Source organism: Bacidia gigantensis (assembly GCF_019456465.1).
Source record: "Bacidia gigantensis strain McMullin 20006 chromosome Unknown contig_255, whole genome shotgun sequence".
Taxonomy (NCBI): Eukaryota; Fungi; Ascomycota; class Lecanoromycetes; order Lecanorales; family Ramalinaceae; genus Bacidia; species Bacidia gigantensis.
Window position 1 is genome coordinate 1,970,013 of NW_025408605.1, and position 14,671 is coordinate 1,984,683.

The window sequence follows — 14,671 nt, forward strand, 5'->3', positions numbered from 1 at the left end:
TCACAAGGTAACTGTGGGAAGATACAAGACATTACTTACGGAGGAGACGCGTCGCGACGCTGGGTATTCAAAATGGCTTTGGATCAGCCTATGTTGCTTGTTCATCTATTTCGCTCTAGCCTGGGCAGTGCTTCGTAGGTACACTCGACCTCGCTAGGACAGGAAGCGGCTCTATTTTCACGCAGGCAATTTCTGTAAATCACTCAGACGCAAGAAAAGGTAGAGACAGGCTCAGAATTTTCGAGTTGTCTGGGGTAAAACGGGGGAGTATGTACGTGGGAACTAGACACTCTGAATAATGAAAGAGAGAAAAGGATAGCTCCGTTGGGAGTCCCATCAAAATCAATTGAGATCCTTCCCATTCCCCATTTTTCTGTTGGATTTGCTTAGTCTTATTCCCTCATGGCTACTATCAAGTCCGGTACCGCGAAGAGTGAAAAATGTTAGTCATATGGTGCGATCCCAGCAAAGGCGCACTGTCCGAGGCTATAATGACAAGGAAATCCGTGAAAGAGATAACAATTGATATTATTCTGGTGGTGCTAATCTTCTTCCTCATTCTCGCTACTCAACCTACAGACTATCCAACACCTCTTCTTTCATGAGAGCTCCTGAAGATCGCGGTGTTCATGAGGAAAGACTAGGTAGACATAGTTTTACACTCAAATGATGTGGACAGTCCTATCTAACAGGTCAAAATTCTATGTGTCTTGATTCATGAGGTTTCTTGGATAATGATTTATTGTGTTGACTTCAGTGGTAGTGTCAGTCCAAATCTATGCATCAGTAGTCCAATTAACACTCTAAATGGATAATCATAATAACCAATAGATGCTAGATATCAACACTTCCGCTTTCTGATTTTCCCGCTCCTTGTAATGTGTACACTTGACTTAGCCAGTGGGGAGTGGGAGTAACAATGTGTTGCGGCAAAGCACGCATGTCACGCCTCTTTCATTGTTCTGACGTGACAAACACCAAACAAGAGTGTCACGAAATCCATAACAATGAAATGCAACTTTATTGTTTCTCACTCTCTCCATCTTTCCACAATCCCTCACGCAGAATTTCCACATGATGATCTCCAGACCGGCATCATGTCTCTGTTATGGATAGACTTCCTTTGCGTGGAATTATAATCGAGTCACTTATTATCTGCACCACGACATCAGTCAAATACATCGTTCCCAAAGCCTGGAGAGATTCGAGGTTCAGTGGAAAATTCGCAGCCGCTCGTCATAAAGGTAGAACTTACTCTCAAAACATCTCTCGTAACATCCCTGCAGCCGGAGAAGAGCTGGGGAACGTTACCACCATGCCCAAACAGACATCCAACATGGCGATCCTTCCAGCCGGAAAAGAGCTGAGGACCTACTGCCCCAGTCCAGCATACCTCTTGGACGTGTCGAAGACTTTTATCAAAACAGTCTTGATTCCTCCAGCCGTCGAAGAGCTGGGAGTCTTCCAGTCCTTCTCGCCAACTAGGACGCGTCGGGAGATTCATGCACGTACACATGGTGCTCGTTGGAAACGACCCACGGGCGGAATGAGGAGTAGTCATCGCCCTGAATCAAGTGGCACATCATCAACTCACTCTCCCGTACTAACACACAGTACTGAACTCACGTTCTGGGGAATGAAAATCGATTGGTACTTTGGCCTCCACGTCTTGACCGTTATCCTTCTTTGCATTTCCGCAAAATGGCTGATATCTCGCTGGAAAAACCCCAAGGACAAGAAGCCGAATGAAAAGAAGCGGGAGGACAAGAGGCGGAAGGACAAGCCAAGAGTCTACGTGAAACCGGAGCTGAAAAGAAGAAGGAACAAGCTTGCGAACGTTTACAGAAATGTGGATCAAGCGCAGAGCCGTCCATTACGGACCCAAAATCAGGTCTTGCAGCGTCTTGTGCGCAAGCGGAATGATATTGCCAAAACAACTGGAAACGCGGCTGATATGCTCTTAGCAGCAAATCAAGACCTTTTCAAGGAAAAAGAAACTCTGATCGGGATAGTCGAGCAACTAGGAGACTCCCTGGTTTCGCTTACTTCAGGAGGCCCACCACCTCCACCTTCTCCACCACCACCACCTCCACCTCCACCTCCTTCGCCTCCGCCTCCGCCTCCGCCTCCACCTCCACCAGGACCAAACACTTCCGGTGATGAGTGGGAGGATGGACAATACGACGATAAGTTTTCTGGTCCGGGAGCCTCGAGAAGTAAGGCAATTGGAAAGAAAGCTGGTGACCTTGAATCCAAGCGGAAAGCTTTCGAGAGTGAGACGTTTGCAGGCCAGCGTAGATATGATGGGCTTGGGGAATTCGATCATTTTCGACTCAAAGTGCTGCGACCAGGTGGACTGGCTCGCAGTGATGAAGACATCAAGTCAGAAGCCAAGAAGCTCGTCAGCGAATATCTGAGTAGCGACCTCCCAATTGATTATCGGAATGTCGGAAAACCCTCGGTGGATACGCGAGGGGGCTTTGAAACCCATGTATTTCCAGATTCAGATTCTGAACAATCGTCACCGACGAATCGAGAGCAAGCCTCGCAGGTCCAAAAACAACCCCTTCAGCCGCCGCAAGGAGATAAACAGGCGGCAGGTGAAGCTTTAGAAACGAAAGAAGAGGATCCATTGAAGGAGAGCCTCCGTCGAATCAGCATGTTGCATTGGAAAATCCTCAAGAATGAGCTCCTTATGCAAAGAGATGATGAATTCTCTATCGAAGGAGCGCAGACGCACAATGACCACACTGGCGACGGCAAAAATCCTAAATCTGACGCCGCTCCACTGAGGACCGCCAAAGCTGAACCACAAAACCCACGAGCACAAGAGCAGACTCAACTAGCTTCTGAGCAAACTGAACAAGCACAAGAGCAGACTCAAAAGACTTCTGAGCAGACTCAACTAGCTTCTGAGCAAACTGAACAGGCTTCTGAGCAGACTCAACAGGCTTCTAAGCAGACTCAAAAGGCTTCTGAGCAGACCCAAAATTCCTTCAAGGAAGTGCAACCAGGCTCGCCTAAGGGCAAGGAGAAATTACGAGCGGCCGATTCTCCCGGTCTCAAGCGGCTGCTGGAGGAGAAGATGGCAGCAGAAACCGCTTTTCAAAAGGCGCCTCTCCACCCGCCAGCGAATCATGACCATGGATTAGCTATTCAGCCAGAGGCAAAAGATCTTTCTGGTCAAGAGGCATCTCGAGAACAGAAATCGCAGACGGCTGATTCACAGGCGCCTCCTCAACCGTCGGCAAGCCATGACCATGGATTAGCCATTCAGCCAGAGGCAGGGGATCTTTCTGGTCAAGAGGCATCTCGAGGACAGGAATCGCAGACGACTGGTCCACAGGCGCCTCCTCAACCGTCGGCAAGTCGAGATCAGGGGGCTATTCAACCAGAGACAGATCATCCTTCTGATGAAGATTTGCCTCGTATGCAGAGGCTTGAGAATTTAGTAGGTCCACTAGACCGCTCTGACTTCCGTGTTCGCAATACCCTGCGAGAGGAGTTCCAAGACCGACGGCTGACTGCACCGGTCAATCGGGGCATTGGTCTCCCGAACCTTCACTCACGGACCAGGTCAGATCCATCTCTAGACCAGCTCAAAGGAGATTCAGAACCCTCCTCGCCAGATTCTCACACAAGTGATCAGGACAATAAGCGCCCGACACGACCCCGAAACAACTCATTTCCAACACCACCAAAACAAGAGCCACCAAGCTCCCCACCAAGCCCTCAACCAAGCTCTAAATCAAGCGAGCCGGGTGACGACGACGAGGCACCCTTGGCACCCGGGCTCATGCGCCCCCAGGACGTTCCCAAGGATCCGGGTGATCCAAGAATAATGTGCCCCCAGGATCTGGACTGCAAGAATCCTGGCTGTTTTGAAATCCACCACAACCGTTTCCAAACGCGCAACTCCCTCATCCTGCGCAAAACATGGTGCGGACGCGGTCACGAGTGCGAATCTGTGGGCTGCGTGCAGCGTCATCCTTCGCCAGCGTTTTTGACGCCTCGTACTTTTGCCGGACCCGCTGCGTTCAATCCACCGCAGCCATTGGGTCGGGTTGGACGAGGAGCTGGACCAGGGCTTGAACTTGGAGTTGGACGAGGAGTTGGGGGAGAGCCTTTTCGGGGAGCTGGTGCAGCAGCTGGTGCAGCTGGACGAGGAGCTGGGCCGGAAGCTGGAGGAAAGAGACCTTGCAAGTATGGCAGGTTATGTCCGAGGAGGAGCAAAGGATGCCAGTACGAGCATCCAAAAAGCACGCTGGTGTGTCGTTGGGATCTAACATGTCGTACACAAGGCTGCAAGTTCAGGCATCCGCAAAGGGATGGAGACTAGGGAGACAATAAGGACGATGGGGGAAAAGAAAGGGAAAGAAGACATAGAGAGAGCCAAAGATCGTAGAGGGTCTTTGCTCGAGGAAGAGACGAGAGATATGAGGATAATGAGCTTGCATAATGTTGTATGAATCATGGGGATTGACAGGTGAAAGAAGAGACATAGACGATTTGAGTCTTTGCTCGCGGATGAATTTGAAAGGTGAAGACGGATTATGTTGATGGTAGTGATATATATTTTGGAGGATTTTGTATGCCAATGAGAGTTACTGCCTTTACGGAGAACATGTCATCATCTCAATCTGTGCTGTAGAAGTCTCTTGATAAGACAGGAGAAAATGGACTAAATCAGAACCTAACACTGAGTATCTCCATGAGCTACCATCAGTGTTTCCACCAACGGACTAATGCGAGAATATGACCATGTTCTACTACCCATGGATTCTGTACATATTAAATGTACATCGCAGACCGATCAATACTAGTTCCCCTTCATCTCGATGGGCTATAAGAAAAGGGGGCTCGCTAAACCCAAAGCGGTGTAGTAAGGGGCTCTAGCGTTCTCTTACTGTTCACAACCACGAACAAGTACAGTATCAATACATTTATAAATTTAATACTCGGACTCAAAGAGCACCCACTACGATCTGGTGGGATAACAAGGTGCAGACGTTCAGTTTTGGCAGCCGATCTAGAATCACCCTGAAGACAACTACTTGCCCACTCAAGCATCGGTAGGAAAAGACGCTTCTTTTGGTGCATGCACAGCTCTTCTACAATTCATACTTCAAACCATGAGAGTAAAGGTGCACGGACCTGCAAGTATATCTTACTGTATTCACAGCTTTTGCTCCCTTGCCACGCACATTTCCCTGCCTCCTTCACTCTTTCAGATAGGATCCTTGAATTGTACACAATGCATCTCATTTCCAAAGCATATCGTAACCTGAGTATTCAAGCTCATACAAAGTCGTTCTCCTGCCCATACGGTTCTACGTGCTATCTATGCGAGCCTGCCTCATTGATGCGGCAAAATGCATCTACAGACAAATTCCTTTGTTCCCTCGCGCCAGACGGGCACATGCAGATTTTATGTCGTAAAATTATTTCCAAGCCTTTTCTCTCATCAAGACTTGCTATTAAGGCTACTTCACGCCAGTCCTATCCAAAAAGCAGACTTCACAACGGACTTTAGCCACTAAAGCAAGACATGCAATGAAAGCGTGACTTTACGCCACAGCCGTGTCTGGCACAAGATTCATTCTCATGTGACTGTTTTTGGCTGTGTGGAGTGATTTTGGTGGGTATCTAAAGGTTGATCTACCCTCGAGTTTCTTTCCTCTTGCATCCATCTCTTGCGGTCTAACTTTGCCCTTTTCGCTTGGCTATGAGGCTGGCGATCGTATATATATATACTTCCCTTTAGTGATCCCCGGGCTTAATTCTAGACCCATCATATGAGAGAACGGTACCCTTGAGTCGTGAGTTCTGGCCAATTTTGAACCGATGGATCTCTGCAACACTGACCTTCGATATTCATATAGTGTTCCGACGAAGCCTGTGAATCTGGGCACTGCACTCCGTCTCTGCCTACGATTCTGTGTGACATAAGGCTACTCAACTACGAGTCAACGCAAAGGGTACTCGGACGTACTATGAGGCTTCACGTAGGCGTGCGCAATGCGACAAGCGTAGCTCACTACGCCTCAACATAAACGGGTCTCGCCAATGACGTGCTTTTCAGAGTAAGCCTCGCAGCGACAAGAGCACTTTTTGGGTAAGCAGCGAAGGAGACGGCTCATGTTCATACTATTCTGACTCTTCATCTTTCTCCGGGTATTCGTTCTAAATTGACGATTATTCGCCTCCTGGGGACTGGGCAGATGATTATTTTCAGGGCAAAGCCGAAGAGTTGTCTACGTGGTGTTTTGTGACATCCATGGATTTGCGAACGGGAACAAGATCTCTGGCATGCTCCTATCGATGATTTGAGACACAGGCATGATTCAAGCCCGATCATCTCCTCCTCGTTCTTTTGAAAACTTATATCACCCAGGTCGAGGACAAGTTCGAAATGCCTCGTGAACCTCACCAAAGGCCAGATCATGTCGCCAGTCAAGAAAGCCCTTGATATCATCGACAAGAAGGCACAATGAGTGACTACATCCAAGAACACACCCTATCTTCTGCGCTTGTCCGGCTTTTTTGTCCTACTGTGGCTCACTTCTCATACCGTCGACTAGAATAGCTTATATACGACGAATACTGAATCCCGACTCATGGCCAATCCTCACAAACACAATGATAAACCTACACCTCGATTGTAGTCTGGTCTCAATTCAACAACTTTGTCACAAAGCTCGAGGACCATCATGTGCTACTACTTCGTCGAACACCACCCGACGCAGAATCTCCGTCCCGCTCCCACTCCAGGAACCGACATTGCGGTAAGGTGAGATGTCCTGAGTCAAAGAGAAGCTTCCGCCCACGATATCAAAGCAGCTCTGTCTTTTCAGCCACCGAAACCCAACTATTCACCCGTAAAAGGTACCTGTTCATCTGCCAGTCGACATACGCTTCGCTACGGCTCAAATTGACTGTCATGATGGGATGCCGACTTATGCCACGGCTGAACCTTCATCGGGGTTCTATGATGAGGACTTGCTGAGTCCCGATTTTGGATCAAACCTGCCCCCTTTATTAGAAGTTGGATCATTATCTCTTCGACCCAGATACCCAATGGAAACCCTTCCACTGGAAGGTGATGGTCATTTCCGCAGCCATGAGCGGGCAACATCTACATGTTCAAGATTTTAGACTAGAAATATCTTGCATTCGGATTTGTAGAAGGGTGATAATGCCTTCGAATACTCCGCAAACATATCAAAAGTCCGGTTTCTCTTCATATCTCGAAATTCATGAGGTGGATAGAGCCAAAATCAAATTAGAGGCTTCCATATAACAAGACCAAGGACCTGTCTGGACCAATTTTCGAGGGCGGATATATGTGGGGCAAATCTATCAGCATCTTCAGAGCCCATCAGCCACGTCATAGGAGCTGTAGCTCTGTGTCCGATTCCTTTATTCGCTCTTTGGGACCCCTCTTAAGATCGACGACTTTCCCACCGATAAATACCACCGCGATCACCATCGTTTCAGTATTGGTCGAGCAAAGCATCAGTAATCATCTACTGAGTTACCAATGTATCATTGGACTAGTGATTGGGTTCGAAAGGAAAGTTGATGCATGCCACAAAGACTAAGGACAGTACACATCGTCCAACTTGATCAATCACCCTCTGGCCGATCAGCCAATGGGCTACCTTTACCTCAGCCAAGGAAACATATCCATAGGGTTCCAAAGTGGGTCTTGGTTGTTGGGTCGGGTTCGTTGGTATGTTTGGGGGGATTTAAATCGAAATCAAGATCCACCTGGATGATCGCCAACGCCGGGAACACAAATTTGCAAGGCCACAACACCTGACTATCTCATCCCAATGAGCGAAGTTCCAAACGGTCCACTTCAGAAACCCTCAATCGACACATATAGCCACGACATGGTGGACCCAAGGGTCTGGAATCTTCTTACCCAAGATCAACAGCGTCTCATTCACGCGAAGTGGCTCGATTTTCCGGCGTACAATCCTTTTAGCCCAGATTCCGATCCCAGAAGGAATCTGCTGGTGTTGCTAGGCCTCCGCCAGGAGCACGACGCAAAAAACGCTCATGTTCAGAGAATTGAATTCATCAAAAAGCTGAAGAACGCTCGCAAAGCAATACAACCAATGTTCTTTTGTTATATTTAAGAGCCATTGAGCTCTTCCTCCAATCGCACGAGATCCTAATGTCGAACTCTACGAAATTGATCTATTCGCTGCCCGCACAAGCATTTTGGCACTACGGGAACTCGAAATTCTTATGCCTCAAGATTTGACTCTATGCACTGCCCCACTCCTCGCCCCCTATCGCTTAGGGATGAGACCTGGGATTCAGAAGTCGTTCTAGATAAAGGCATGATACATTGTTCATAATTCGGCGAAGATCTGGCCGTTGGCCAAGCTTGGTGCAAGGCTTGTCTGAGGCGAAAGGAGTGCTCAGGGATCGGAAGCTTGGCCTTCAACCAAATTGTAGGACGGACTGCGCACGCCCAATACCGCTGAGATTCATCAGCCGGGCATGTGTGGGCACTGTGGATGAGCATCAACCACCAATGCGCGACATCGCTGACAATTCAGAGAGCCCTGTTGCAGAGCAGCAGCACTGCAATGCATGTTTGCCAGGGTACAACAACACACCATACACCATTTCCCGCTTCAAAGGCTATAAAAGGCTTGTAGTCCGGCTCGATGAATTTACTTACGAGCTACTATGATGAGCTACAATATCGCCGAGTATCTCTAGCGAAAGCAGGGACTAAGTTTCTAAGCATTAGACTTCTGATGATGGCGGAGATATCCAGCCAACGAGAAAAAGACGCGTGCCGTACCTTCAAACCATTATCCAGGTTCAGATTCTACGATGGGTTCTATAATTGAATTGGAATTCTTCGGAAATACGAGTGGATACAATTGACGATGCTGCCGCGAGAGAAGACTCACAAGATGCTGTTGAGGGAAGTCCAGGAGAAATCAAAGAAGCGTCAAACGTACTTCAACGCACATACTATTTCTACGTGGACGATTGAGAACCTCAAGGGATTGGCACAGTACGGGCAAGAGTATATGGATGCTAGCTCTAGCTCACTCTGGAAAAAATATTCGCAGCATTTCTATGTTTATTGTACAGCGACGCTGCCGCGTTGTTACCACTTGAACTCAACGATATGCCATCGAGGTGTAGGAGATTTGTCGAATACTTCGTCGGGTCTGTGATGCAGGAGAGTCAAATTTCTTGAGGAGCACAATCATACGACAGACATTGAAACATGTTTTGTCTGCACTTTCTAGCATTGGCGATTCATTTCTGGTTAGAATATGGCAGATATATAGCGGACTATCAAAAACAGCTACTTGTTGTTCTTCGGATGCAAGTTGAGGAAAAATTTGGTCTTAATCTCATCTTGAGGGGAGCCAATGACCGAGGCGTTGATGGCTTTCACGGGGACACGGATTACAGCGTAGGTGTTAAACTGTAGCATGAGTCACGGTCGGTGCGAACAAAGATTTGGATCCAGAAATACCGGGTTCACAAAGCGAACGACTTTTACGAAGACGCTAACAACGGCAAACGCAAAGGCAAGGAGACTGACCTACAGGATGGTAACACCCAGACATTGGAGAATGAGCCAAAGTTCTCATGAGGATGAATCGTTAAGATTACAACCTTCGGGGTTATTAGTCTAGGTGTCAAATATAAATCGAAGACAGTGCTATTCAGCAACGGGACCAAGCAGCTCTTGAACAACATAGTCAAAGTTACCCGGGAAAAATATACTGGCGGAAATAGAACGTTCCGTATATACCTTGATATCGGACATAATGGAGGTGTCAGCGAGCTTTTATGTGCCCTGCAAGACTTTACCAACGCCGAGGCAGTGCATGAGGAGCTTACGCGTACCAAAACTCTGGCAAACCAAATATCCAGGAAGCTCGACTTCCATGGTCTGGTTTGGTGGTGTTCTCGTACCCCAACGTCGCCTGGAGGCAGGTGACTATGTCTCCATATTACGGACTTTGATATCGAGACTACAAAATATCAATTTCGACAAAGTTAAGCGCCGCGATTGAACGTTGTCTATAATCGATGAAACGATGTCTATGATCGATGGAACGATGTCTATGATCAATGGAACGATGTCTATGATCGATCGCTCAACTGTTGATCATGATCGTGGACGATCATTTTCTTTTGTCGAGGGGAGATTGTCATGTACATATGCGTGTTAGCGCTATTACTTTATGATCGATATCGATCGTGAAGGAGAATCAATCAATACTCACCCAATCTCAGAATCGCTCTTAATAACTGGTAGCAACACAGATTGCTCTTGCTTAATTGGAGTTAGATTTTTTGGGTTGAGGTCAAAACTCGACTATCTAATTGATTTACATCCGAAGGGTTTACCCAAAGCGTTCCAAGCACAAAATGTCCTAATTAAAGGCGAAGTTTCTATTATGACATGCACAAGTTATTGTGTACTTCATTCGGCAGATGGAAGCTCGCATGCATGCCGGGAATCTGACAGCCACAATAGATCCACATTTATCAGCCACATGGCCGAAATTGGATACACTGAAGAATCACGAGGTGCTTTGTAAAAAGCATAATGCACACAAACAAGTCGAACGATGTTTTTAACGTGTCGCTTTGAGTAGAAGCCAGAATTAGAGGATAATTGGCGAGCACAAGAGGGTACCCTCGTACGGAAACACTTCTCGGTTATGATTTCTCGCACATTCTCCCTTTCTGGAACCCAAATATCTTGACGACGTTGCAAGGGAGATAGTGTCAAGAGGGTAAGATTGGCAAGAGCCACCAACCAGCGTAAATATATTGGTCTTGTAAATATCCTTAGTCCTACATAGACTACAGTACAAGGACTATGATGACGAAATAAGTCACAGAATTTTCTACGTCTAACAACGTATTGAGTGCCAGATGAGGCGGCAAAGCGGGACATGGTGGAGTCACAAATTCAATTACAAGCATTGTTTACCCCATTTGATACTCTTGTGGCGTCTGTGAAAGTGGGTACTTACCAGAACGGTCGTATGTGGCTTGCTTTGTGCCTATGGCTGCTGGTCAAGTGAGTCAGGTCGTCGATTGACTTCGGAAATTTGTTAGGTGACAGGTGTAGGCCCCACTTCTAATTATGGTCTACCTATCATGTTCTGACGACCTGGTGGAAACGGGTACAGTTCTGAGTTCTAGGTACTGGATGACTTCTATCATTCTACGAGTCTATTGGTCGCCTTCATTACTTTAACTTCTGTGACTCTGTGACTCTGTGACCAAATCTGCTGCTGCATTTCTCGAAGGTATTGTGGAGGTTGAAGTGGCTTGGAGTAAGGTTCTCAATAACAAAAATTCTCTAAAGATTTTCCTTGGCGAGGACTATATATTGCATCGTCCTCCCACTCCCTTTCTTGTTCTCTCCCTTTGGTAATAGACACCACTGGGACCCCCTTCTCGACGGCTACAAACAGAAATCATCAAAAGATTATCAAAACTTGCCATTACGAGACGCTCCGGCAGCTGCCAGGTGTGAGCCCTGTCCGGAGCACCTTCTTGACCATGTCTCATGGTCACCCACCTCGCTCTTACTCTCCTCCCTCCCCTCTCTACTCTCTCCCTACTCTCATCAACCATCTCCCTCGTCTCGAAGCCGCTCCTAGCCGCTTCATCCCTTGTGACCTCGGTCCCCCTCCCCTCCTCCACACTCTCCTCACTCCCCTCTCTTTTCCCCTGCTGTGTACTCGCCCCGTCCTCCGCACCGCCACCACCGCCATCGAACCACCCCACGTCGGAGACCCGCCGACTTACCCGAACCCCAAATCACCTCCCTCAAGCGCCTTCAGCCTCCTCCCAAGGACACCCGGCATGGCTTTGCCAGAGACACTCATAACCTCGCCAACGAGGTCAAATGGTATGAGTTCCGGGCTGCTATCCAAAGGGAGCGTAGCGAGCTCGAAGCTGAGAGAATCGCCTTGAGGGAGGGGAAGAGGGAAGCGGCGTGGTCGTACGCATATGACGCTTGGGAACATAAGGTGCAAGCCTTTGGCAAGGGGATGATGGCGGTTAATGCAAAGCACACCGCCGAAAAGGCGGCAAGGGCGGCAAGGAGGGCGGCCAAAGAGGCCAGAAGGGCGGCAAGGGAGGCTAGGGTGAGGAGGTAGGATCGGGACACTTCCTCAGTGCGCCCTCAGTCATGTGACGTTCTCCGGCAGAAACACCGGGGTTCGGGCTTTTCTCAGGTCCACAACGAGATCAACGTGTACGTCGTGTGGGCTACGAACCCTCTGGTGGATCATGAGTTTGGCTACCCACTGGGACAATCAGACTCATGATCCATTCAAAGGAGCCAATAGATCTCAATTCATCATATTCAGGAATGATTCCTTATTTCAGCATTTCTGTGTATTTTTTAGCAACTTATTGAACCAAAGAAGCCGCAAAAGAAACAGAAGCGGCTGAAAGATTGCTGTCGCAGGTAGTGGCAGCGTGAGTAAGCTGTCGGCTGGGCAACCTACCTACCCTTACACATGACTAGTCAGATGATAGGCCTAGACAAGCTCACCTCAACAATTGCTCAACCGCCCGTTTTCAATTGTGGCGGACACAATCTTTACCCATACTTATCCACATGTATGCCTTCTCCTCCGAGGAGTCCGTCGTCATACGCCATTACAACTTGAGATGAGTGAAATTGATTACACCAAGGCAGTACAGGGCCCTTCAGAGCTGCGTACAAAATATCCACGATTGACCCCGTAAGACGCTTCTCGTGGGATTCAAAATGCCGAGTCCAGCACACTGAGTGCCCGGTACTCAGTGGGTCAGGACGCTAATCTCTCTCGGGACTGGCGGCTTGGCCGGCGGTGTCCCAGCGATTGTACTCCAGTATTTCAATCAACTAAGTTACTCACCGACTTTCAACATAGAGAAGTTTTATACTGAGGTGATGTAAATATCGTCGATGGTGTGAACCTGACCTATGATTACTAAGACACCAGGATCGCGTTAGCATGTGCCAATATGTCAATGCGAACTTCCTGAGCTAATAATTATCATTGCATTAGCCTGCGACGCCTGCATTGTACATGGCCGCAAGCTACTAGTCTTAGCTGATTGGCCGGTGGTCCACAGGAATACCGTCTCTCTCCAGATGACACGATCCAATGTGATGAAACTTTTACCATCTTTCAAGATTGCGAGCATGACATGCATATACTATTCCGAAATTGCCCCAGCAGAGGACCCGTCTTTGCTCTCGAGGAATCTGGAGGCTCAAATGGCGTCGGTATCGACATGGGGGACATTATATGGCTTTGAATGAATCTCTAGCTGCAATTGTGCCTACTCAGCCTGAAAACTACTTCCACTCATGTGTGTCATTCAGGGTCATAGCATGTACTGACGAGCTGATTCTCGTTTGTTGACGAAAACGAGCATCAGGTTGCACATCTCCCACCACGGCTCGATTGGAACTCAGAACGGCAGCAATTCAGCTGACAAAGAATGTGGACTCAGCTTCAGTCGTCAGATCTTCGAGTACATTGATGTCAGCGACTTAAGCCGCAATGCCACACACTTTTCCAACATCAATTTCATGAGAGCGTTGCAAGCGTGAATCACCCAAACAACAAAGCTAACACTCACGCATCTTGCGTACGCATTCGCGAAAGAGGAGCACCTGGAAATACATAGTGACCTTCCCCTTCATTATCATTCTGAAGGTGAACAGACACTGCATTCGATGGCTTCGAGACTCTTTTCGAACAACGCCCTCGGCAAGTGGTCATATACCTACGAATTTTTTCCTGAGGGTGATCTACAAAGAGCTTCCTAATCAGGCAGTACGCATGCATAGCACCCGCTTGTGGCTGCATACTCGCTCATGAAGGTGGGAGGGCACTGCGGGGTAGTGAGCAGTACAGATAGAACGGCATGGTCGCTTCTTTTACATTCTTCTACCTGTCTCACCTAGCAAAATTGAGTTCACTCGGTACGCTTCCGTCTCCTTTGCTTAAACATACCATGCACGCCTGAATAACTCTGTTCTAGGAGACGCGACATGGACGATCCAGCTTCGAGCCTCGTGCAGACGGCGTATCTTGCGTTTACCTTGAGAAACGTCCTAATTTCATTGCTACCACTTACTGCGACATTATTTTCCTATCAGATCATACATTACCGCTATTTTCACCCTCTTTCTCATTTCCCTGGTCCGTTCTTGGCAGGGGTGACACGACTATGGATTGCTTATCAGGACCTGATGGCCCGGGAGCCGATGGTGTGCGACGAACTCCGCAAAAAATATGGCAAGTCCCCATGCTCCTTCACTAGTATTGCAAGAATTATGGAATCCATTTACTGTGGAACTTGTTACTGAAAGCGGCCGCTTAAGGTCCTGTTGTTCGTATCACACCAACGGAGTTACTTGTCAGCCCTAGCTCAGCATTACCTATCATCTATCATCGACGTGCAGATAAGGCAAGCCAATACGTCGGGGGTAGCTTTGGTCCGATAGAGAATGTCTTCAACACGAAACCCTGGGCTCAGCACGCTCGTCAGCGTAAACCCTTGGCGGGATCTGTAAGTAGACAGATCTTTGCCATTCATATTGCAGTGAATACTAAAGACCAGATAGTTCAGCTTCAGCAATGTCAAGAAG

General features: G+C 48.0%; 1 protein-coding gene across 1 annotated transcript; it reads left to right on the plus strand.

Annotated features, from left to right (window-relative positions):
* Positions 1-402: 402 nt before the first annotated feature.
* On the plus strand, positions 403-4,469 carry KY384_007359 (uncharacterized protein; the record flags this gene model as incomplete). Its single annotated transcript, XM_044815850.1, has 3 exons — positions 403-442; positions 1,173-4,242; positions 4,310-4,469. 3 exons carry the CDS (start codon positions 403-405, stop codon positions 4,467-4,469), a joined length of 3,270 nt encoding a protein of 1,089 aa, XP_044667724.1.
* Positions 4,470-14,671: the final 10,202 nt, after the last annotated feature.